This window comes from Meriones unguiculatus, chromosome 8 (assembly GCF_030254825.1).
Source record: "Meriones unguiculatus strain TT.TT164.6M chromosome 8, Bangor_MerUng_6.1, whole genome shotgun sequence".
NCBI lineage: Eukaryota > Metazoa > Chordata > Mammalia > Rodentia > Muridae > Meriones > Meriones unguiculatus.
Genome location: NC_083356.1, coordinates 21,091,442 through 21,116,629, shown reverse-complemented (window position 1 = coordinate 21,116,629; position 25,188 = coordinate 21,091,442). Strand labels below are relative to the sequence as shown.

The window sequence follows — 25,188 nt, the reverse complement described above, 5'->3', positions numbered from 1 at the left end:
CTGCATGAGCGTACATGTGTTTTATCAGGAGCACCAGCCCCTGGATGTCTAAACACAGATTTCCTTTTCACTCCTCAGTTCATCTCTTTCAGTGTTCCCGGATGGCATGCAATGACTTCCAAGTGAACAATACACACAAACTGTCATTCTTCCCCCCCTCCCATGGGTAAGGAACATAACATTTTATACAAATGTTTGCAAAGGATTTATTTATAATGTTCAAAGCAGAAACAACTAAAATGTCTGCTGCCTGATAAACGGGTCAGTAGCCTGTTATCTGCACAATGGAATACCATCTGGTCTCGAGGAGGGATGGACTGACGCACGCTACAACCCTCAAAACGTGCTGAGAGAAGGAAGCCGACAAGGTGCCTCCTATGGGATGATGGTGTGTCTGTGGAGTGCCCAGAATAGGCAGCACACAGGCTTGGAGAGGCGGTGGTGGCCAGCGGCTAGGGAGAGATGGGAGAGGGCCTGTTCAGGGCATCGGGCTCTCTGAGGCAACGGAACTATTCTGGAATGTGGGCAGCTGCGCAACTCTGGGAAGATAAAAAAAAATGCACCGATGTACAGGTGTGTGTGTGTTTGTGTGTGTGTCGCCTGCATTAGCGTGTGCGCACGCGTCCTTCTCAGCTGCTCTGTCTTATTCTCTGAGGCTGGCTGGTCAGGGAGCCCCAGAGATCCTCCTGTCTCTGCTGCCCCAGGGCTGGGGTTACAGATGAGTGTAGCCATGCCTGGCTTTTTACACAGGTGCTAGGAATTTGAATTTATGCTTGTGCAGCAGCAGGTGCCCTACCCACTGAACCATCTCCCTGTCCCCAGGTTGCCCCACTTTTTAAAGGGAAAAATTTATCTTTCTGTTCCTGGCTCTGCTACACCCATTTGGTTATCTCACCAGCAGAGGCGAACCAGGAAAGAGCCGCGCAGAACAACCGTGGACCAAAGTCAGAAACAGGCTGAGGCCAGAGCACATGCCTGCTGTCCCACATCAGAATGGAGAGCAGGCTCTTCACCCCTAGAGACTACACACCAGGCGGCTGTGACCTGAGGGCAGGGTGAACACTGCCTGCTGGGCACTGTCCCAGCACCCCCAAGTTCCCTGTCTGTTTAGTGTGATGAGGAAACGGATGATTGGGAACAGTAGTCTGAGCTATGGAGAGTAACCGAATCAAGCTGAGGTGAGGCAGTGGGCTGCCCCGGGGTCGTTCTCCTGTACAGAATGTCAGAAGAAGCTGGCATTCGGGAGGGTTTTCAAGTGTGTAGGTGGCACCTCCTCCCCCTTTGAGATCACCAAGACACACATGTGCAAGCGTTTTTTAATTGCTCAGCTCTTTACTCCAGAGAGCTCATGGTGTCAGACCAGGAGCCTTCACATAAGCACTTCTTAAAATCAGAAGACAAGAGCTTCCTCGTTCTCCAGCATCCCCAGCTGTCAGTCTGTGGAGAGGAGACGCCCACCTCAGGTGTGTCTCCTGAATTCCTCAACCACTGTGACCTGCAGCCACCAGAACAAGGCGGTGCTCAGAACTGTCCTGCTTGCAAGTCTTGGTTCCCAGATTGCTTTCAGCCATCTCGCTCATATCCAAGCCTCCCATTACTCTTAGGCAGCCACAGGAGCCCTGCTGAGGCTGCAGGACCAGCGGCCCATCTGTGCCCCCTCCCCCGCCCGAGTCAGCGCTGTCTCCTTTCTCCTCAGATCCCCACCACCTTGCCACTCCGCTGTGCTCTGTGCCTCATCTGCTAACTTGCACTCCTTTGCCATCAGGACTGGATGTCAGACGCTGTGGTCCTCAGCTCTGTGTGGCCTGGGTTGCAGTTGCACTGCTGCCATTGATTGCAGTGCTGTCTGTTAGGCAGTCAGGCAGGCTGCATGCCAGGCTCCCTCTTCCCCAACACAGGGGGCGGCCAGGGGCTGTCTTCTGCTGGCCTCGTCCGGAGCCTGTGAGAGGTAAATCTTATCCTGCACCAGGCTGCAGTTCCTAGAGAACAGAGCTGTGTTGCAGAGGCCCCAGGAGTCTGCTCTGGCAGGATCAGTGTCTCCTCAGCATCTTCTGCCGGGAGGCACTCCATCTCTCTAACCATTCCAAACCCCGCAGGCTCTGCAGGAGTCTTTAGTTCCTTTGTTGGTGCTGTGACCAACTCCAGAGGAAGGGTTTTCTCAGGGCACATCATGGTAGGGAGGTCACGGTGGCAGCAGTGTGAGGAGGCTGGTCACGTGGCATCCCTAGTCAGGGAGCAGAGAGTGATGGGCGCTGCTGCTCTGCTCCCCTTTCCCTTTTCATCCAATCCAGGATCCAAGCCCATGAAGCAGGGCTGCCGCGCCTAGGGTGGGTCTTTCCACTTCAATTAACCCGATCTGAAACTCGCCACGGGCACGCCGAGGTTTATCTCAGAGGTTATTCTAGATCTTGCCGAGCTGCCAGCACAGGTGTCCCCGAGCACACAGTTGAGAGACTTTGAACTTTTAAAAGAGATTTTGGATTTTCAAAGAGACTGAACTTTTAATGTGTTTGAATTTATAAAGATTATGGGACTTTTAAAGTTGTGTTTCACACTGATATTAATATTAATGTGCCATCTTGGGGATAAAGAGAAAGGAAAGGTTCTAATTGAAAAGTGATGTGTTTGTGTGTCAAGATGACAAGGGGTCAGTTGTTCTGGCTGGTGTAGTGTCAACCTGACACAAGCTAGAGTTATTTAAAAGGAGGGAGCCTCAAAGGAGAAGACGCTTCTATAAATTGTGGCTATACGGCATTTTCTCAATTAGTGATTTGTCGGGGAGGACACAGCCCATCGTGGGTGGGGCCATCCTTGGGGTGGTGGTCCTGATCCTACAAGAAAGCAGGCTGCGCAAGCCACGGAGAGCAAGCCAGTGAGCAGCCCACCTTTATGGCTTGTGCATCAGCTCCTGCCTCCAGGTTCCCGCCCTGACTTCCCACAGGGATGGACTGTTACCTGGAAGCAGAAGCTGAAATAAAATCAAGTCCTCCCTGACTTGCTTTTGGTCATGGTGTCTCACTGCAGCAATGGAAACCCCAGCTAAGACAGGCTGCAGCTGTTCCTGAGAAGGCCCGAGAAGGATGCCAACAGAGAGATCTGGTCTTGAAGGGCGGCTCTCAGCACACGCGCTTCTGAGTAACAGCAGTGAGTGCATGTGCTGAGTACCAAGTCCCCTTAGGAGGGCCTTGCTCCTCTGAACTCCATGTGACAGAGCCATCACCATCTGTCCCACAGACAAGGCTCTAGCATGCAGAGAGGCCAGGTGCCCCACCCAGTGCCACACTCTAAGCGGCAGAGGAACTGGGACCATAAACGCAGACGGTCTGACTCGGAGAGCCTATGCTATCACGGGAACGCTGCTCAGCTAATGAGGAGCCCTATTTCGGCTTCATGGTGAGGTTTAAGGTGTGATTTATTCTCCAGTCTCCCTCCAGTGCTGGGAACCCTGCCATCATCCTTTATCGAATTCACAGTGTCTTTTCTATTGGGGTTCTCCGGGCTGCTGAGATGGCTCGCTGGCTGAGCACTTGCTGCGAAGCCTGATAACCAGAGCCCTATCACTGAGACCCACATAGAGCAAAAAGAGAACTAATGCCCACAGCTTGTCCTCTGGCCACCATAATTGAGCCGCGGCATATGCACACCTACGCACATCCATATCCACGATAGATAGATAGATAGATAGATAGATAGATAGATAGATAGATAGACAGACATAGATACATAGACAGATGCAATAAATTGACATTAGCGACTAATACAAATATAATTTAACGCTAACTTAGTAACAGACATTTTAACAGTTGGCAGTAAGTGTAAAATTTATCAATGTCACATAAATATATTATCTATCTCTCCATCTATCATTCACCTACCTACCCATCTCTCCCTTCTATTAACAAAATTGGAAGGAGAAATTAAAGTCCAAATGAATTTTTAAAGAAATCAAATATAGATTATAACTAAGAATGGGTAAGAAATGGAGTAGGCAGATTAAGTTCCCCGGCAGAGACTGGAGGGACAGATTAACTCTGTTATTCAGCCAGTCACCCTGACTGACGGCCAGGCCCTCCCACCCAGGGCCAGCACGCTAACAGCTTTAAGAGTTTCACACTATGAAATCGATGCTCCTGTCCTCTCCAATATATGTACTATAGGTGTCTTGATTTAGGATACATCTTGAACAGTTCTGCTTTCAAAATTTGGGCAACTTTTTATGCTTTACTTTCCGATGGAGATTACAGGGTTCAATATGTTGATTTCCAAGACCCCTCCTGCCAGCCACAGCCTTTGGGGGCTGCCCTGAGTGAGCAGAGTGGCCACAGAGCAGTGCATCTTGACCAGGGTCACCAACCTCAACGCCGGGGTACCTCTCCACCTGCTCTCAGACACGGATCGTAGCTTTCAGCGTGGAGGCTGTTTCAGCTTTTCCGAGACAAGGCCTCATGTATCCCGGGATATCTTCCACTAAGCTGAGGAGGATCTTGAACTTCTGTCCACACCTCCCGGGTGCTGGGATTACAGGTGTGTACCCCCATGCCTGGTTTATGCAGTGCTCACGATGAGGATAGAACCCAGCCTAAGCTATATGCTACCAACTGGGTCACATCCCAGCCCTCAGCACAAGATTTTTTTTTTGAAGTGCCATTAATGTAAATAACACTATTCCTTTACTTTCAATTACTTTAAAAAAAAAAGATTTTATTTGTATTTGTGTGTGTCTATGTATGCCATGTCTGTGCAGGTGCTCGAGTCGGCTAGAAGATGGCATTGGGTCCCCTGGAGCTGTAGGCACAGGGAGCTGGGAGCTACCCAATTTGGGTTCTAGGAAGGAAACTTTGGCCCTCTGCAACAGCATCAGGCTTTCAACTACTAAGCCGTCTCTCCAGTCCCTTTAACTCTAACTTCTAACTGTCCTTATCTGGCGAAGGTACCACAGCTTCTATTCTGTCTGCAGACAGACCCTTGCTCTGTTATCTGGGTGCCTCAAGAAGCACCTGGTTGTCGTTCATTTTGTACATTGACCTTGTATCCTGAGCTCTTGCTAGACCGAGCTACTATTTTTGGCAGTTTTTGGGGTGGGGATGGGGGTTCTACACGAAGAATCATATTATCGCGGAACAAAGCCAATGCTATCTTTTCCTCTCCAGTATTCGTGTCTTCTATCTTTTCTTATGGCCTGTCTGCCTGACTGCGCCCTCTAACACACTGCTGAATAAAGGGTTGCAGAAAGACATGCGTCCCTCCGTGCTGATCCAGTCAAACAGCTTCGCTCTTTCATCACTAATTATGTCTGCAGTCGAATCTTAAAATACACTCGTTATCAGCTTGAGGGAAGTTCCTTTTTGTTCCTAATTTGCTTACATTTTTTATAATCATAATTGAATGTGGAATTGTATCAATTTTCTACATGAATCAAGATAATTCTATCATTTTAAATCTTATTCCATTAATGTGGTGGATCGCCGAGACTCGCTTTCAGACGTCAGGCCAAAGCTGCAGTGCTGGGAAGACTCCCTCTGGGTCACGGCACTCTGGCACTTGGATCTTGCTGGATCTGATTTGCGAACAGCTTAAGAATTTCTGCATTTGAAGCTAATCTATGATGTTTTCTAACTTACTTTTCTTGCTTTGTTTGTCAGCCCTGGGTAGCAGATTAGCCCTCTTCATGAAATGATGGGGTAATGCCCTGTCAGTATTCAGAAAGAATGGGTGGAAGACTGCTGTTTCTCCTCCCTGGAATATGCCAGTAAAACTACGTGGGATGGAGGCATTGTTTCTAAGACGTTTGGGGCCATATACTCAGGTATATATGTTTGTGTATGTATGTATTTCCCTAATACATATATACATATATGCCCTTAACATATATGTATATATACATATACATATATGCAATATAACATACACCTTTGACATGGAAACATACACACACATGCACCCATATCTCTCACTTACCTATGACCTTTAACAAAGGCAAAGGTCATCTCAGGTCACTTACCAGCTTACCCATTCCAACTAAGGAGCCAAAGCCACTGAGAACATAATTTTCTCTTATAATCTTTGACATTTCTATAGGATCTGTAGCTATGCCCTGTCCATCTTTCCTTTCCCCTGTGGTGCTGGGGATTGAACCTGGGTTCCAGCAGGCTCAAGTGCTCTACCCTGAGCTACAGCCCTGCCCTGAGCTACAGCCCCGCCCACTGTCTTCCTTTTAATCAGCCACTGTTAGAAACATTTCCTCACTTAACTTTTGATTTCTTCTTCATCTCACAGCTTATCTAGAAGTAAGGGGCCAAATATTTAGGGCTTTTCTGAGAACTTTATTATCACATTCTAACTTAATCCCATTGTAGGTGGAGGACATACACTTTACATTTTAAGTTTTTAAAGTTGAGTGCTAGTTTTTGTATTTGCGTGTGTGAGGGTGTCCATGCACTTCTATTCTCACAAGGAGACCAGAGATTGATGTGAGACGTCTTTCTAGATCGTTCCTCACTTGATTGTTTTGAGCCAGGACATTTTGCTGAACTTGGAGTTTGCCAATTCACTAGTCTACTGAGGCAGCTTGTCCTGGGCAATGCTGTCTCTGCTTCCCTAGCACCGGGACTATAAGGGCAGGCCACACATAGCTTTTTACATGGCTGCTGGACATCCAACTCCAGTCCTCAGGCTTCCACTGCATATGCTATTCACCCCAGCCCCACTATTTGGTTTCACTCATTTGATTTTTGTCCTTCCTTTCCTTCTTTTGTATTAAATATAGTTTTAGTATTCTATATTAATTTTCCAATTTGACCTTCCCTCTTTCCCTTTCTTTCTTCTTTTTCTCTCCTTTTTCTTTCTTTCTCTCTTTTCTTCTTTCTTTCTTTCCTTCCTTTCTTTTGCTTTCTTTTTCTTTCTCTCTCTCTTTCTTTTTCTTTCTCTCTTTCTCTTTCACAAAAAGGTCTGTCTTCGAGACGCCAATTAGAACCCGAGGCAGTCACTGTGTTCTAGATTCTGCATGGATTTTCTGCCTGTAAGGACGGTGCTGTTTCTAGTGCCGTCCTTCCTGGAACGTAGCTCTGAATGGCAGTCTGTCAGGTCCCCAGGGCCCAGCTGAATGACAGGCGCATCTTCCTGGAATGCTGTCTGTCTCCAGGCATCTGATGGTTATCAGAGGCTCTGCTTAGCTTGTTGCTGGTCTCTAAGAAGCCCCTCCCACCTGCTTTAGTTTCTCTCTCTCTAGACACGGCTTTGCTGCGTGCACTTTTAGAGACAAAGAATTCCTTCTCTGCAGTTTCCCTGTTCTCTCATTGGCCCTGAGCCACTTTGGGCTCTGAGATGCTTTGGAACCCCAAACTCACACTCTGTCTCCAAAGCTCTGTGAGACTGGGAGCCTGCTTCTGACCCAAGGAGAAGAGTGACTGAGGTCAAATGGACTCATCAAAATACTGCTTGTCCTGGGATCCAGACCCACCATGCTTCTCCCTTGGAGGTCTTCTGATAAGTCAAACAAGCTTTTAGTATTTTCTCAGCTTTTACGTTGGAGGGGTATCAGAACATGGTCCAAGCGTGGAGTCATGTGAGGATAATTCTGAGTGCTTGTACGAAAACTCCGAGAAAAATAAGACAAGAGTCTTATGACCTCAGTTCCTTCAAAACATGGGTTCTTGGAATGCTGATTTTTTTTGCTCCTCCCAGATGTAGCAGATCGGAGTGAGTTTATTTCAGATTACTTATTATTGCTCGCTGTTGTTATTCAATTAAACGCCTCTGTGAAAAACATGATTTTGCCACCTGTGGCTTGTCTTTGTGATTATACGCTTTACTCGTGTGATTCTTTTTAACCCGTACAATACAGACTGCCTGATGCTCTGAGTAAAGTTAGCTATTGCCGGAGACTTTAGTCTGACTCATTTATTGGTTCCATTCTCCCAGGTCCCAAAGCCTCTAGATGGATAAAAAGAGGTGGGGTTGGGTGGTCTGTGAACTGCTCTATAACCACAGCAGCTTCTCAGAGGACAGCCATGCCAGAGGCCACCACGGCACAGCGTTAGCTGGGGCTTCCTCGACAAGCAGTCTCGGCAGGAGAGTTAATTTGATGACAAAGCAAATTTTAAAAATTATATTTTATTAATTTATCATCCATCCATCTATCCATCCATCCATCCATCGTGTGAATGCACAGTTGTGCCATGGTGTGCACTAAAGTCAAAAGAAAACATGCAGGAGAAGGTGCTCTCCTTCCATTGTGTGGGCTCCTGGGGACTGAACTCAGGCAGAGCCATCTTGTCAACCCTAAGCATCAGTTTTACTACCTTTAGGTGATTCAATACCAAAAATGTTTTAAATAGACTAATCTTTGAAATCTCTTTTTCAAAGAGACTCTTTTATTATTCACTGCACTTGCAACCAAGGTCAGTTCATTTCACCCCTACACGCTACCTCCATCGTCTTTATTTATATGTATTTTTACGTGCTGGCTTCCATTGTTTTAGTTTATATGCACTTTTGATCTGTGTTTGAAGCTGCTGAAAAGATTTAGGTTGAAATCTTTGAATTTATATGAGTTGGTAAGCATTATCATACAGAAACACCCAACAAAGCCAACACTTAGCTTTTGAAAAATTCATACGCAAACAAACTATTCTTTTACTAATTAACTTTGAAAAGAAAAGCATAATTGCATAATGTAAGATTTAATATCTGGCAGTCAACAGCTGGGCTTGAGCCTCTATCACAGGATCTAAATAATACTGCAGCCTATTTCATTCTGTTTTGTTTTACATAGGGGTTTATTATACAGCCCTGCTTGTCTTAAACTCATTTCTTTTCCTTTGCTCCAGAGTGCTGGGATTACAGGTATGTCCTGCTATGACCAGCCTCATGATATTTATAAAAACAGAGAAAGGACATGGTCCCTTGCCCCATTTGGTACAGGTAGGCTAGAGCCTTAAGGAATGCATACACAGCTGTGCACATATGTGCTTGTACACATTTAAAAAACCACTTCTGCACACATTCCCTTCACGTGTTACCTACGTGTCTAACTGGAAGCCTCAGTTAATGCCAGTAACATCTAATTTGGTTTCCAACAGAAATTATTCAGAATTAATGGTAATGTATTCGATCAAGTACTTGCTTGAATTACCTGCAACTCATTTGATAAAAGGGACAGACGACCATGCAAGAAATCCTTCAGTGGTGTGTGTGCCTTAACAGATCTGACAAAGAGTGAGAGGAGGCTAGAGAAGGTCAGAAGGCAGAGAGGTCACAAAATGCCTCTCAGGGCATTTTCATTGGCTTGTTTGGGGGTTACACTCACCCCGCACGGGTAAAGGCTTGAGGCTCACATCTTCTATCAGGCAGATGCTGGGCTGTGCAGGTATCTGGAGGTCCTTACTGGTCTCTTTCACTGGGCTAATGGTTTTGAATGAGGGTGAGACGTAGAGTGTTTCCACAGAGGACTGGTTGTGGAACATGGACTTGGGCATCCTCAAACCCAAGCTGATGAACTCATCTTTACCTGATGGCCCAAATGCTTGTAAAGGCGTCAGTGTTTCAAAGCTTTTTGCGGCCAGCTGCTTTTCCTGTGGAGCTTGTGGGGGACTTTCTGTGATAGTATTTGCAATGGTTTTCTCCAATGTCTTGCCTAAACTCACATTTGTCTGCATCGATGGGCTTTTTTCTGAGGGAGTAGACACAGGCTCTGTAAAATAGCAAGTAGCCCCAAATTAAAACCGAAACATTCCATTTAAAATCCGTTTTAATAAACAGGATCTTTCCTATTTAGTCCTCTGCTTTCCTACTAGGCTGGTATGTTCTATTTCAAGTACCCTGGAGCTATAACTGATGTCTTAGTCATTTGGTGGCTGCCTTCTCCCTCTCTCAGAGGCACAGAAAATTTCACCTAACTTCCCTGTAAGTATTTCTTGCTTCACCCACCGATCTGTCTCTCAGCCACTATATTTTTAGAACCTTCAAGCCTTCATCCTTTACAAGATAAACTAGACAGAATATACATCATTCTATCCTATGAAACCCTTCGTCTCTCCTGGAATGAAGGCTGTCTCCTCCCAGGAGGCACATGCAGAATGCTTCAGGAGGCGCCATCGTTTCAATGGATCTTTTGTCTATGTGGAGGACAACACGTTCTCTTACAGAGCTGATCTGATGGCTACTACGATGCAAACATTCTGTCCATCCTGTCACTAAATAGTCACTAAGACACCAAAGCACCACGAGAGCCTGGGACAGACCAGGGGTCATGTACAGAAGGGGCTAAGGCAGTGTAAGAAACCAAAGCTGCAGATGAACCTGGGTAGGGACCATTGCCTGAACCCACATATCCAAGGCCTAGACTAAATTTCTAGTGGGGGCCATACCCTAACCCTCAGTGCGAGGGTTGTTCTCATAGAGTTTCATCCTAACTGGAGTATGGAAGGGAAGAAAATCGTTTCTTAAGAGACTGGGTTCATGAAATGAGAATCTTAACATGGTGGGGCGTGCGTATTCTCTGGCACTTAAACCAGGGGGGCGGGATGTGGAGACCGTCAGGTGAGCCTACACATCACAAAGTGCTCTGCTCTCAGAGCTTCCCGATGCTGCAGAAAAGCTCCCGGTGTTCACCCAGAATTAGAAAGTTCAAGAAACTCATAGTAATTGCTTCATTGTCAGGGTGCAGCTAGTCATGCTTTGTGTGTGGTCACTCAGCAAAGATGCCTGAGGAAACTGAGACCGAACAGAGCCAAAGTTAAATGCTGGTGGCTACTGTTCGCTTTCACTCCCCTAAAGAAATGTGTTTGCTCCATCTGCAAAGGATGTGCTTGATCCCATGTGGGCGGGAGGTACGTGGGCAGGAAATCTGTCAGGATGCAGACTTACCCCTGACTGGATGTAGATGGGAGGTAGACAGGCAGGATGTATACTTGCCTCTGGTTGGACCTGATGGGAAATATGGTGACCCATGGTTTTGCCTTTTTAAGACCCTGCAAACATGACTTGTGGCCATTTCCTGGGAACCCAGGTATGGGCCTGGCCAGAGTCCACTCTCTTAGCCAGCATTTAATTAAAGCTTGCTTCAATTTTGGCATTGAATTGTAGTAGTGGTCTTGTTCTCAACCAGTGGAATTAACAAAACCGAGATCCAAGACCAATCAACGGAGGAGGAAAAGGCTAAGGCTTTTCCCTTTAAGGAAAAAAGTTTTCTGGTTAATGTCCTTGATCATCAATACTTCTATTTGCAAAAAGAGATCTTTCTGAGGGAGCTCATTTTAAACTCATCAGATGCTCTGGGTGAGATCAGGGGTGAGAGTTTGACAGTTCCTAATAAACTACTCTGGGAAGGAGCTGCACATGCATCTCATTCCCAGTGAGCAAGATCAAAGCCTTTCTGCTGTGACTACTGGAATGGAATGCCCGAGGCTAACTTAGTCAACAACCCTGGCACTTTTGCCAGGTCAGGCACCACAGCCTTCACGGAGGCTTTGCAGGCTGGTGCAGGTATTGCCATGACTGGCCAGTTTGGTGTTGCCTTTTCCTCTGTGTGTTTTGTCGCTGAGAAAGTGACTATGATGACCAAGCATGATGATAATGGGGATGCTCAGCAGGAGCATGTTTCACAATGAAGACTGACACAGTGAACCAGTGGGCCGCTGGAGAAAGGTTATCTTACATCTGACAGAAAAGCAAGCTGAGTATGTGGAGGAAAGCAGAGGGAGGCTGTGAGGGAACACTCACAGTCTATTGGCTACCCCATTGTTCTCCTTGTGGAGAAGGGACAATATAAGGAAGTCAGTGGTGAGGAGGCCGATGAAAAAGGAGATAAGGGTGCTTATAGCTCAGTTGTTGAAGTTCCTGCCTAGCACCTGTGAGGTACTGAGTTTAATCCCCAGCACTATGTGACCAAGTGTGGTGCACCCTTGGCTAAACATTAAGTTCAAGGACAGCCCGTGCTATATGAGAATCTGTTTCACAAAACAAAAATGTTGAATTTGGGGGCTGCAGAGATGGCTCAGTGGTTAAAAGCACTGGCTGCTCTTCCAGAAGACTCAGGTTCAATTCCCAATACCTACATGACAGCTCACAACTGTTTGTAGCTCCAATTCCAGAGGACCTGGCCCCTTCAGTGACATACATGCAGGCAGTATGTCGAAAGAAAGAAAAGAAAACACCAGTGTACATAAAACAATGATAAACCTTTTTTTTAAAGGAGATAAAAAGAAGATGTTGGTTCTGATGAAAAAGAAGAAACAGACAGTGGTGAGAAGAAGATTAGGTAAAGTATGTCAATCAAGAACCTAGTAAAACAAAGCCTATTTGGACCAGAAATCCTGTTGACGCTGCTAATGAAGAATATGAAGAATTCCACAAAAGCTTAACCAATGAGCGGGAGGAACATTTCATGGCAACGCTTTTGTTGGTGTTGAAGGACAATTGGGATTCTGCACCTTTTGCCCCAGCACATACTCCTTTTGATCTGTTTGAAAGCGGGAAGAGAAAGACCATCAAGTTGTATGTATACAGAGCTTTCATCATGGGTAACTGTGAGGAGCTAATCCCCCGAGTATCTGAAGGGTGGTAGATTCTGAGGCTTCCCTATAAAGATTTCCCATGAAATGCTACAACCGAACAAAATTTTGAAAGTTACCAGAAAGAATTTGGTCAAGAAATGCTTAGAACTATTCACTGAACTGGCAGAAGGTAAAGTGAACTTAAAAATAAAAAAACAGTTTTATGAGCAGTTCTCAAAAATAAAAAGCTTGGAATTCATGGAGACTCCCCAAACCAGAAGAAGCTTTCCAAGCTGCTGTGACGCCCGCCATCTGCCCCTGGGGAAGAGGTGGTTTCTCTCAAGGGCTACTGCACCAGAATGAAGGACGACCAGAAGCACAGCTGAGACAAGGAGCGAATCATTAACTTGGCTTTCGTGGACCGTCTCCGACAGCATGGCTTACGAGGGATCTATCTGACTGAGCTCCCTGATGAGTACAGTGGGCCACAGCTGAAGGACCCTGAGCGCAATATCTTAGTGTCAGTTGCCAAGGAAGGACTGGAACCTTCAGAAGGTGAAGAGGAGAAGAAAAGAAAAATCCAGGTTTGAAAACCTCTACAAAATTATAAAAGACACCATGGAGAGGAAAGTTGAAAATGTCAAAGCTACTGGTGGCATCTCCATGTCATACCCTCATGGTGCATATGGATGAACAGCAAAAACATGGAGAGAATCAAGACAGCTCAAGCCTCTTTCTTGCTTAGCTTCTTTAGTATGATTATCCTATGTCTAATATCCACTTATAAGTGAGTATATACCATGTGTGTCTTTCTGCTTCTGGGATATCTCACTCAAGATGATCTTTTCTAGATCCCACCATTTGCCTGCAAATTCCATAATTTCCTTGTTTTTATTTGCTCAGTATTATTCCATTGTGTAAATGTACCACAATTTCTGTATCCATTCCTCAACTGAGGGACATGAACAAAGCTGCTATGAACATGGTTGAACAAATGTCCTTGTTGTATGGTTGAGCATCTTTTGGATATATGCCTGGGAGTGGTATAGCTGGATTTTGAGGTAGCACTATTTCTAGTTGTCTGAAAAAGTGCCAGATTGATTTCCAAAGCAGTTGTACAAGTTTAAGAAGCTAAGCAAGAAGGAGGACCCAGGGTAAGATGCTTAATCCTCATTCAGAAAGGCAAATGAGATAGACATCAGAAGATGGAGAAAACAGGGAACAGGTCAAAAGCCTACCACAGAGGACCTCTGAAAGACTCTACCCATCAGGGTATTAAAGCAGATGCTGAGACTCATAGCTACACTTTGGGCAGAGTGCAGGGAATCTTATGAGAGAAGAGGGAGACAGAAAGACCTGGAGGGGACTGGAGGTCCACGAGGAGAGCAACAGAACCAAAAAATCTGGGCACAGGGGTCTTTTCTGAGACTGATACTCCAACCAAGGCCTGTTCATGGAGATAACCTAGAACCCCTGCACAAATGTAGCCCATGGCAGCTCAGTCTCCAAGTGGGTTCCCTAGTAAGGGAAACAGGGACTGTCTCTGACATGAACTCAGTGAATGGTTCTTGGATCACCTCCCCCTGTGGGGGGTCAACCTTACTAGGCCACAGAGGAAGACAATGCAGACAGTCCTGATGAGACCTGATAGGCTAGGGTGAGATGGAAGGGGAGGAGGACCTCTCTTATCAGTGGACTGGGGAAGGGACATGGGAGGAGAAGAGGGAGGGGTTGGGAGGAGATGAGGGAAAGGGCTACAGCTGGGATACAAAGTGAATACATTGTAATAAATAAAAAAAATTAAAATAAATAAAAATTTAAAAAAGGGGAAAAAAAAAAAAGCTCAAGCCCTCGGAGACAATTCAACAATGCGTTACGTGGCGGCAAAGAAACACCTGAAAACAAACCCTGACCACTCCATTATTGAAACCTTAAGGCAAAGGCAGAAGCTGACAAGAATGACAGGCCTGGGAAGGTTATCTTGCAGCATTAGTTGCATTCCTGACTTCTGGCTTCACTCTGGAAGATGCCCAGACACACATGAACAGGATCTACAGGACGCTCAGACTTGGCCTCAGAACTGATGAAGATGATCCCACTTTGGATGACTGCACTGCTTTTGTAGCCGAAGAAACTGTCAGCCCTGGAAGGAGATGACCATGCCTCGAGCATGGGAGAGACAGACTAAGTGTCCCAGAAAAATCACATGTTCTAAGCCTACTTCATTCCTTCTGATGATACATTTTCCAGGATTTTTGTTGTTGTTGTTGTTAATGTTTACAGCGTCTGTGTGGCATAAAAACTAAGGAGCAGATAAAATTTCTTTCTGCTTCTTGGCCTGTGAGACTGCGGGCTTATTTCAATAGGGGTAGGATGTTTGCTGTGCGGTGTGAGGTAACCTATTGCTAACCTCGTGATCTGAGCTATTTAAGCTGTTGAGCTGGATTCCTTACAAGACCAAATCACCTGTCACTGAAGTCTTCTGAGATATAGCTTCATGTTTAAAAGAGAAAAAATTGTTAAGATGCCTTGACTGTCAACTTCTAGAACCCACTTTTTAAAGTTTTTCATTTCCTGTAGTTAATTCTGCATGTAGTAGTCTTGGAAGTAAGAACACATACTGAGACAACGTGACAGGAATTCACCACGTGGCTTGTTTTCCAAAGTAAAAAAAAAAAAAGAACAAGAACAAACCCCTAAGCTTCCCTAGGTCTTGTATCTCAGCAAGGTTCATGAATGGAAATAAATATAGTACCAAACCACATTCTGCTTTAAGGTAAATACAGATTACACACACACACACACACACACACACAGAGAGAGAGAGAGAGAGAGAGAGAGAGAGAGAAAGAGAGAGAGAGATTTATATTGCTTTTTAATTACTTTTGGGGGTTTTGAGACAACTCTGTAGTTGAGTTGACCTGGAATACAAGATCCTCCTGCCTCTGTCTCTTGATGCTGTGATTCTAGCCTCTACTATAATGTCTGGCTTCTTCTGACTCTGAAAAGTCAACTTAAGTACCACTTTATCTCAACGCCTGCCCAGGCCCTTCTGTCTTTGCCTTGTCTTACTATGGCCTCCACTACCGAAGACTGGATGGAGCCTGATGAGCAGCTGCAACACTGCATTCATTCAAGCTTTGTCCCAGCCTGGCAACAGTCACCCTGAGAAGTCTCTGTGTCCCAGCACCCAACAGTGCCAGTCTTGGAGAGATGTGCTCAATTAGTATCTTTTCAATGGAAGGAAAAACCCAGACACATGAACCAAAGGGAAGGTAATGGTTTTGTTTTGCTAAATTTAACATAGTTTAACAATTTAGTAATGATGAAAGGAAACAGAAAATTGGTAGATGAAAATAACCTCTTCTGAAATATTATTAATTAGCATATGACCCAGTTATATTTGGTTGGTAAAAGGCTTTGTTAGAAGTACTAATATATCCTAGTAGGAAACCAGAGTCATGGAATTGCAGAATGCATATGTGTTACTATATTTGCTTTAAAGTACTCCTTAAAGGGGATTTTATTTAAATATTTCCCCTGACTTTATTGTATCTGAGGAAAATATTTTGCTCTTTATGTAATGAAATCTCTTTAAAATTTAGTGGCATGCAAATTAGGACAGCCCAGGATGCCAATGGCTTGGCCATGAAAATACCCCAAGAACACTCAACCCACGTATAGCACTGGCCTGAGTAGACTCTCGATGCCACGTTAATACTTACTACAAAAGCTTAAAGTCAAACACAAGCTTAAGAATTCAGTGCGATGGTGGGATGTGGAGGCTCAGGGAGGCAAGCCCTCCCCGGTGCCTGGGAGGTGGAGGTAGGAAAATCAAGAGTTCAAGGTTCGGCTACATAGTGAGTTTAAGGCCAGCCTGGGCTACGTGACACCCTACCTCAAAGAACCAAAATAAAACAAATAAACAAATGAACAAAAATTTAAAATTCAACAAAACAAGTTAGAGCAAAGTCTTCTATTTTTATCGGTCCTTTTCCTGATAGTCTAGGAAGAATAAACTGCAAACTAGTTGCTTGGACTTTTATTAAAACTAGTGAGTTTTTTTTTTTTTTTTTTTTTTAGCTGTGTCAGGAATTGAACTTAGGGTCCCATCTATGCTAGGCAAGCACTCTACCACTGAGCTACATCCTTAGCCTCAAACTGGTGAAGTATTCGGTGAACTGAACACTTTGATGTAAAAAGCAATCCAATGACAGGCTGGGGATACAGCTCACTTAGAATGCTTGGAAAAAACTGACTTCCAATGCACAGCATATTATCTTAAAAAGAAAAATGTTTACTTGAAGAGAAGATGGAGGTGCTCTGAAGATTCTAGAATGCTGCTGCCTTGGGTTTCTTTGCTATCAGCCCGGTTCCACGCATACCCACACACCCCTTCTAAACAACGTGCCAAATCAATTCTCTGTAATCACTACTTCAGTTATTTACAGTTTGCATGCGGAAGTCCTCTCTTAGGCCAGTGACCAGCTCCACACCCCGTGGTTTCCGCTAACCTGCCACTTATCTGCCACTTAGCTGCAGCCCGGCCCTGTGCTCTTAGGGAGACTCGGCTCCTGTTCTGGCATCTTGTCCACCAGCCAACACCCTCCTGCCTCACCACCTACCATCTCACAAGCCCCATCCCGAACAGTTACTAGAAGCTATTTCCAATAAGTAACATTCCACCCTAACCCCTGCCTTTTCTGAAATAAAGCATGTTTCCACAAAGCCAATAATTTACTTAATTACAGGCAGTATAGTACCAATCATATATGAAGTTCTGGCATTCCGACCTTACATCCTACAGGATGCTTCTGCGTAGGGAAGAAATGCAAATGTCTGCTAAATTTAACTGGTCCCTAATGTGCCGCTTCCTGCGTCACCTTTATATGCTGGTCCTGTGGACATCAAAGCGTGCTGTATGTGAAACCTAAAATCAAGAATGCTCGATTAAGCAACAGTGTCGGGGCTGGGATTCAGCTCTGCGGTTGAGTGTTTGTCTAGTATAAGGAAAGCTGTGTGTTTGGTGAGTACCATGAAAAATAACAAGGCAGGCACAGGGGAAAGAAAGAAGTGAACAACAGAGGGAGAGAAGGCCTGGCTAATTGACACCACCTATTTACTCTGGGCTGTATTAAGGCTCTGGAGAGACAGTATGTACACCAATCCTTCAGCAATATAAATATAGTAAAGTCAGGGCAGAGGAGAAAGATGGGAAAGTGACCAAGTAAATGCAACTTCAGCAGAGAAAGAAGGCAGCACTCATGTCGCATCGGCAAGTCAGGCACAAGCCATTCCGTGCTATTAGTTATTAGGGTATGGCAGAGAGGGGAGGATCTATAGGAGAAAGCCGGAGCTGTGGAGGTCTTGACTAACAGGCAGGAGTTTGGACGAAGGAAACAGAAATCATGGGACACGTTTGGAAGTTTGTCCCTTAGTCCCTTAGTCTCCTGCTCTCCAGGCAACCTTCCCGTCTTCTTCTGCAGCCCTCTTTCCCTCTGAAGTATAGGTAGCATATCCTCAACAATTCACTCTTCTGACTCTAGGAAGGTATCACCTGCTGCTGGGCTTAGCTGGCTCTAGGATGGTCTGTCTGCACTCCATCTACACAGTCGAACCCTGGTCTCTGCTGAGCTCTGCTGCCGCTCGTGGGGAGAGCTCGCCATCCTGACCTCTTGTCCTCAATATCTACTTTACCTCTGCTGACATGGCCATCGATTTCCCCGGCACTTGAGTTATTTTGGAAGCCTGCACCACAGCCTCTGGACCTTCCCATCTGTCCCATTGGTCCACTCCACACAGCCTACCAGAGCGGATGGTCCTCAAACTATCTGATGCAGTTTATGGCTTTGCAGGAATGAGCTCCATTTGCCTCTTTTATTGTGTCTGCAGCTCTACTCTTATAAAACTGTGGCTCAGCGATGCCTTCCTGGCTTCACATCCCATACCCCTCCTGATGCTAAGCCTCTGTCCAGCTGGTCCTTTGTCTGAAATTCTCTCCCTTCCTTACACCTGGCCAAGGATAGCCACCTTCCAGGTTGGCACCCCTTAGATGGGCCTACGCTTTTGCTCATGGGTATGCCTTAGCCTGCAGAATTCTTTTCCACTCTGACAAAGATGATTTCATTCTTCAAGACCCAATTCAATTTCTTTCTTGTTGAAAAAAAATTTTTGAACCTTCCAAGTTAAAATGAATCTGTGTTCCTTACTCATATTGCATAATGAATGGCATACGAATGCCGACTTTTTTTTAGCCAGTCTCATTACTTCAAACGTATCTGATCATTTGACAAACACGTATTAAGTATGAGGACGTGTCAGGCAGGATCCTAAGCTCAGGGATCACAGCACTAAACAAAAGTGTTGTTTCTAACTCAGTCTAATTTCTTGTGTATAGAACTGTCACTTCCAGTACTGTGACACCCCTCAGAGCATTAACCCTATTGAAGCTCTTCACCCACGCGCAACTGGCAGGGTGTCTGGTAGTCATTGCTGTTCCAATGATCTGGTCACAAATGCATCTGAAGAGCTACGGGAAGGAAGAGAGGAGGTCCTGACGCAGTCCTTCAATACATGTGACGTGGAGACAGCCAGAGATCTCCGGGAGCTTCCTCAGGATCACACACAGGATTCAGGGGCAGAAGGAATGCTCCTGGACTCAATATTCTGCCGTGGGGAACTGAAGAAGGGACTAAGAAAGTTAACAGATCCAGCTATGCCCATACGGTTGTTCTTCAACAACAAGCCTGTGCCCAGGGTGTGCGCTTGTGTCCATAGCTGCTCATGACTCAGTCTTTCCTTAGCACCACTTTGTCCGTCCATGGGATGCAGGGTGTGTGAGGAGGATCAATGGTCCATACGTTATCCTCATTATCCTCTTATTATGTATTGCCTATTCTCTCCTGGGAAGAAGGTCTGGGGAAGATAGCTGCTGAACACATGAAGAATGGACAGCATTCGTGGATGGTTTTCCAAAGCTCTCAAAAATGTGAGGGCTCTGATGGAGTACAGCACTAGCCCTGCCTTTCTACCTCTGAACACAAATATGTGATTGCGTACGCTGCAGACACCAATGTGATTGTTCCAGAAAGCCTCCCTGCCTTTCCCAAGAGAGAATTTCTGTGAATGCCACTGAAAAAGCGGGGAGGAGTTCTGAGGGAATTAGTTTGGTTGGCTGCCTTTATCTGGCTTCTCATTTTCTTTCAATTCAAACCTGAATGTCAGAGCTTTCTCTCAAGCATCTACTCAGTGGACTCCTCAATAGGAGGCTCAGTATTAAATCATGAAATGGCACTAGCTCTCCTCAGTCACCTGCCAATAGACCTGATTAATACAAAATGGGATCCTGAAAGGCAGGTCGTCTTAGGCTTGACAGTTATCCTACAGAAATCACATTCTCTGTGGAAGACACCAGGCTGTGATTTCCACGCAGACCAACATGAACAATGCCAGAAAACACCAAACCCTACAAACTGCCTCTGTGACAAAGAGACCAGCTGCTCACTGGGGCAAGAAAGGTTTGGCCAGTTCATGAGTGCAAGATCATTCTGACAGAGACTTCAGTTTGGTTCTGAGTGGAGAGACTTTCCCAACAGACAGGAACACGCCACACTGATACCTCTTTTTCAGCATTTCTGTGGGTTGTTCTAGGGACTAGAATCGTTGAGTGTTATGTATTTGTTATTAGAAATCTAATAATGGGCGTTCTAGTCTAACAGAGCAGGCACTGTGCTCCATTCTCTTGTTGGTCTGATGCATAGGATCCAATTACAGCTACAAAGGAGAGAGCTGGCAGACATAACTTAAGATGGATGCCAACATACAGCTTTCTGTAGTTTAAAGAGGCGTAACTGAAGGATTTTCCCCCTTTTAACAATTAACTTAATCAGAGGAAACAGGATGTGAAGATAATAATGAGGTCATTTTGCTATGAGGCCACAGTTACAAATTATTAATACAGGAGTGATTTAAACTGCTTACTAATATATTGGTTTAAAATAGGCAGGCCATTAACCTAAAATGGATAGTGAAGGTAAAAATTAAAACATACGCATGACCAGAAAAAAAAAATTTGGTGGTTCGTACAAAATCCTAAATAATTATAAATCTGCACAGCTACCGGCTCCTTGGGGTCTGCGCCACGTGTGGACTAATAGGTGCATGATCACACCTAACGGTGCTACAACCAAGTGTAAAAGAAGAAACATGTTCAACACTGTGGCCCGGACACTCACAGATGTATGGACTGCTTCTTTCAGAATGAGCCACAGTGCCTCCATATTTTTTAAAAAAGATTTATTTATTGTCTATACAACATTCTGTCTGCATGCACGCCAGAAGAGGACACCAGATCTCACTATAGATGGTTGTGAGCCACCATGTGGTTGCTGGGAATTGAACTCCGGACCTCTGGAAGGGCAGCCAGTGCTCTTAACCTCTGAGCCATCTCTCCAGCCCATGGTGCCTCCATTCTAACAGGAAGACAGAGATTGGGATCTTCAAAAAAGGACCTCTAAAAAGCAAGTGGGGCAGCTAACAGCATTCATGCCATGAGAATGGATTGTAATGAATGGATGATAAAATAGGCACAGTGCTCATTGCTAAGTTGGAGGTCATGGCTAAGGTTCCACCAGTAATAAAGGCCATCCTTTCCTCCACTAGACTGCAGCTACAGAAAGGGAGGGTGAAAGGCCTTTGGGAGGCTGGAGATCACCGCCCGCCCATCTCAGAGTGCGTGTCTCTAAGGCTCCGGAGAAATGGAAGCTGATATCTGCCATGTAAAGGTCACCCTGTGCTTCAAGCACACCCCAGGCCCTGTGAGATAAGCCGGTGTGCAAAGGCATAAGTAAGTGGTGGTGACCGGCCGGCTAACAATGACAAGCAAACAGTGACTCCAGAAGAGTGAGACGTTAAACTGAATTGGGTCAGAGGTTTAATTCTAGCCAGAATTAAATTATTTTAAACTACAAAATACTTTAAACTCTGCCTGGCCCAAGGGAAACAACTACCAGGTGCAGAGAGCTGTCATTAGGAGCCAGCCAAGGCAGTGAACCACACCTCTCTAGCCATGGCTCTGCCTGGAAGTGATCAGAACCTGAGCAAGCACTGCTCTTGCAGGACTCAGGCCTGGTGTGTGGCCTGTGCCCACTGGTCCTCAGCGGGTGGCATCTGAGATCAGAGAATGGTGTACTCCGGAAGATGATGCTAAGATGCAGAATGATAACTTGCCTGCATTTTCCCAATTAAGCATGCATACCAACAATTAACTTTTTTACTTCAACACCAAGTGAAAATCTTGGATAGATCTATAGCACAGCAACCAGCCTTTAAACACCATTTACAATGTGAATGAAGAAGAAATGCTACTTCTTATGAAGCATGACTGAGCTCTTACTCAAAATAAGCCAGGAAGACTCCCATTAAAAGCATCAATGTTACCCCGAGAGCAGGTCCCTCTGGGACCACTTTACTGATTTCCAGAGACAATGCAAACCCTAGACAGAATGCACCATGGTCCCTGTTCCTACAGCTCTCTGCTCATATTTTCTTGAATGGTTTGCAGCACCATTTTGTAATTTATCTATGTTTTGCTTACTCTGTTTCGTTCTAGCACCCTCTACATATTTTCATTCATGAAATAGCACTTTGCAGATAGATTGTGTACTGAGGAGGCAAAAGCCAGAAAAGACTTCAGTCACTAGAGTTGTTAGGCATGGAGATAAAACACCAGACATACTAGCTAAGAAGAGAAAAATCTTTCTGAAAGGTGAGTGGAAATTAGGAGACCTAAAATAAGCAGATTTCACTAAAGAATCCAAATATAATGCCTGAAATTCTTTTAAAAGGGAAAGAAATTTTAACGGATCAGTGGATGGCAGGAAAGAGAGGTTGGTGGTGCACCGATGAACAGGAGAGAAATCCAACAGTGAGGCTAGGAGACATGGCAGGAGGAGTGTGAGGGGCCACAGCATGGCTCCTCCAGCCTCGTGGCCTGGCCACTGCGGGCTGGCCTCTGTGCACGAGGTCCCTACGTGGGCACCCGTGCCCTCATCTTTCCCCTGCACTCCTTCCTTTCCCCACTCATCCTGAGGTCTGCTGTGACCTCTTCTTGTACCTTGTGTTCTATCTGCATTAGAATAGCACAGGAGGGAGAGTGTCTGTCTCTTCTCTCCTGGGCATTGTCACTGTCCCTCTCCTGGTGGTGGCTACTTGGGCTATTATAACCCTGTGACGGCTCCTCCCCAAGTTCCCCCTCTAGTGGAGTGAATCTGAAAGTCCTTTAGGGTTCCCCTGCCTGCTCTAGTGTCATAGGGGAGGGATGGTTTATTTGGCTTACACTTGTACATCACAGTCCATCACTGAAGGAGGGCCAAGGCAGTTTCTAGAGAAAAGACACAAAACATGAACTATGGAGGAACACTGCTTCCTGGCTCCCTGCAGAACTATCCCCAGCTGGCTTTCTTATAAAAGTCATGACTATCTGCCCCAGTGGGCTGGGCCCTGCTCCATCAAGTAAGGCAATCAAGGCAAGCCCCCACAGACTTGCCCATAGGGCAGTCTGACAGAGGCAACTCCTCAACTGAGATTTCCTTCTTAGGTGACTCCAGGCCGAAGACTTCTTCCTCCTGCACCTCCTGACTTCTAACGTTTGTAGATGGACTTCCAGTGGGAAGAGGCACCCCACTGGAACCTCATGGTCTGCTGTCAACTGGAGCATCAGGAGAAGCCTGCTCTTTGGCTGATCTTTTAGCTCTCGTCCTTACACTCAATCCCAAGCCCACACTGCTGTCCTCAGGTAGCTCTCTCAACCTGACCTTTCCCAACTGCTTTTAGCAGTTGATCTTCTACCCCCGAGCACCAGGGAAAGACAGACTTTAAGCTGGCTGCCCTGGCAGCCCCTCATGCTGACTAGCTGAACTGCCCTCGGGCTGTGTCCATCCCTCCCTTCAGCCTCAGCTTGGACGGTCAGCGGTGATTCTCTCAGCTTACTCCCTGTCCTATGGCTGTCACCAAGACTCACTCTGGTCAGCACTGCTTCCTGTCTTCAGCTCTGTATTAGTTACCCCTGGTCCACTGCCCTTTCCACAACAGTGCATCCATATTTCTTAAGCTATGCTCAACACACAGGAACTGTGTAGGTTTATGTTATATGATGTGATGTTTTGGTCTAGATACAGGTGAAGTTAAATAAAGCTAATTAGGCACCTACCACCTCACACATTAATCGTTTTTGTAAGTGTTTAAGATCTCCTCCCATAGAAATTCTCAAGTATTACCTTGTTATTTATCTGGGCTTCATGCTGTACAGTGGGAACAACTTTTGACCAACGCCTCCGCACCCCAGGAACCGTCATTCTACACTCTGCTTCTGAATCCTTTCTGCTTTGGACGACTCCCCATGTGTATGGAATCATGTGTGGTTTATTCTGTGGTGCCTGGCCTGTCCTATGTAAAACAACGCCCTTCTGGTTCATCCAGGCTCCTACTGGAGACGAGATCTCCTTTTTCGGTGAGGCTGAGAGCATTCTGTCGTGCACATGAGCCACGCTCTCTGTATCCATTCCTCACGGATGGCCACTTTGAGTCTGCATCGTGACTGCAGTGAACATGGGAGGCATCTCTTCCACATACAGTAATCTTTCTTCCTTTGAGAAGGTTCCTGGGGCTGTGATTGCTGGATCATGGGAGAGTTCTGTTTTCGGCTAGTCACATCCACTTTACATACTTCCTCAGAGGGCCCCTTACATTTTACCTTTCTCTTGTTCCATTCACCCAAACAATTGGCAACAATACTTTTTTTTTTTTTTTTTTTTTTTTGCATTAAATTCATTTCTCTCTTTGCTCTTTGGCTCCTCTCAACACTGTAGCATGGTCCCATTCCTCTCTGAAGGAGCTGCCCCTGGGTGGCCAGCACTACCAGCGCTGGCTGTTCGTTGCTGGATACAGTGGAAAATTTCAGCCCTGTCTAAGGACATTTCTGTGGCATTTAAGATTGACGAGCCCCCCCCCCTTTCTGCTCCTTTCATTTCATATACTCATTCATTCAAGTGATATTTATTAGGCAGTGTGTCACACACTCTTCTAGGTACTAAAAATATGACAGTGCACAAAAAGATGAAGCCTGCACCCCTTCAGAGCTTATATTACACAGTGGGGGGTGGGGAATGAATAATTAAACAAGGATTTATATTTAGCTAGTGAGACAGTGACAAATCCTATGAAGGAAAATAAAACCATTTCAGGTCAAAGGCAGAGCCAGGGAATGAACAGGCTGGTGGGGACCATGTTATTATTTCATATAGGGTGATGGGAGGGGCCTCAGTGCTAGGGTGATCATGAGCACTTGAGGAGTCTAGAATGTTCTAGTGAGAGAAAAGTCCCTACAGATGCTTGACACACTCCAGGGATACCAATGATCCAAGATGGCTGTAGCAGGGTGACCAAGTAGAAAAATGAGTAGGAGAAGCCAGGTCACAGGGTTTCTGCAGTAACCATAGAGATCTTGGTGCTGAACAGGACCAAATGCCAGTGATGGTCTCACTCTAGAGCTAGTTTCCATTTTGGAAGCAAAGGTGGCATGAGTTGACTTGATTCTGGAGCATGGGTTTGACAATCACATTGTAGGTGGCACCCTCCTCTTTGACCTCTGTTGTCTTTTTCTACCCTCCAAGACAAGATCCAACGTCACCGCAAT

At 45.6% G+C, this 25,188-nt stretch overlaps 1 protein-coding gene and 1 pseudogene across 1 annotated transcript in view; one reads left to right on the top strand and one right to left on the bottom strand.

Annotated features, from left to right (window-relative positions):
• Enthd1 (ENTH domain containing 1) overlaps positions 1-25,188 on the bottom strand; it is a 107,425-nt gene that overhangs the window by 5,516 nt on the left and 76,721 nt on the right. The window contains exon 7 of the mRNA XM_021640342.2: positions 9,287-9,691. Coding sequence (XP_021496017.1) covers positions 9,287-9,691 — 405 coding nt within the window. The remainder of the gene's footprint in view (positions 1-9,286; positions 9,692-25,188) is intronic.
• On the top strand, positions 10,478-14,682 carry LOC110550425 (heat shock protein HSP 90-alpha-like; annotated as a pseudogene).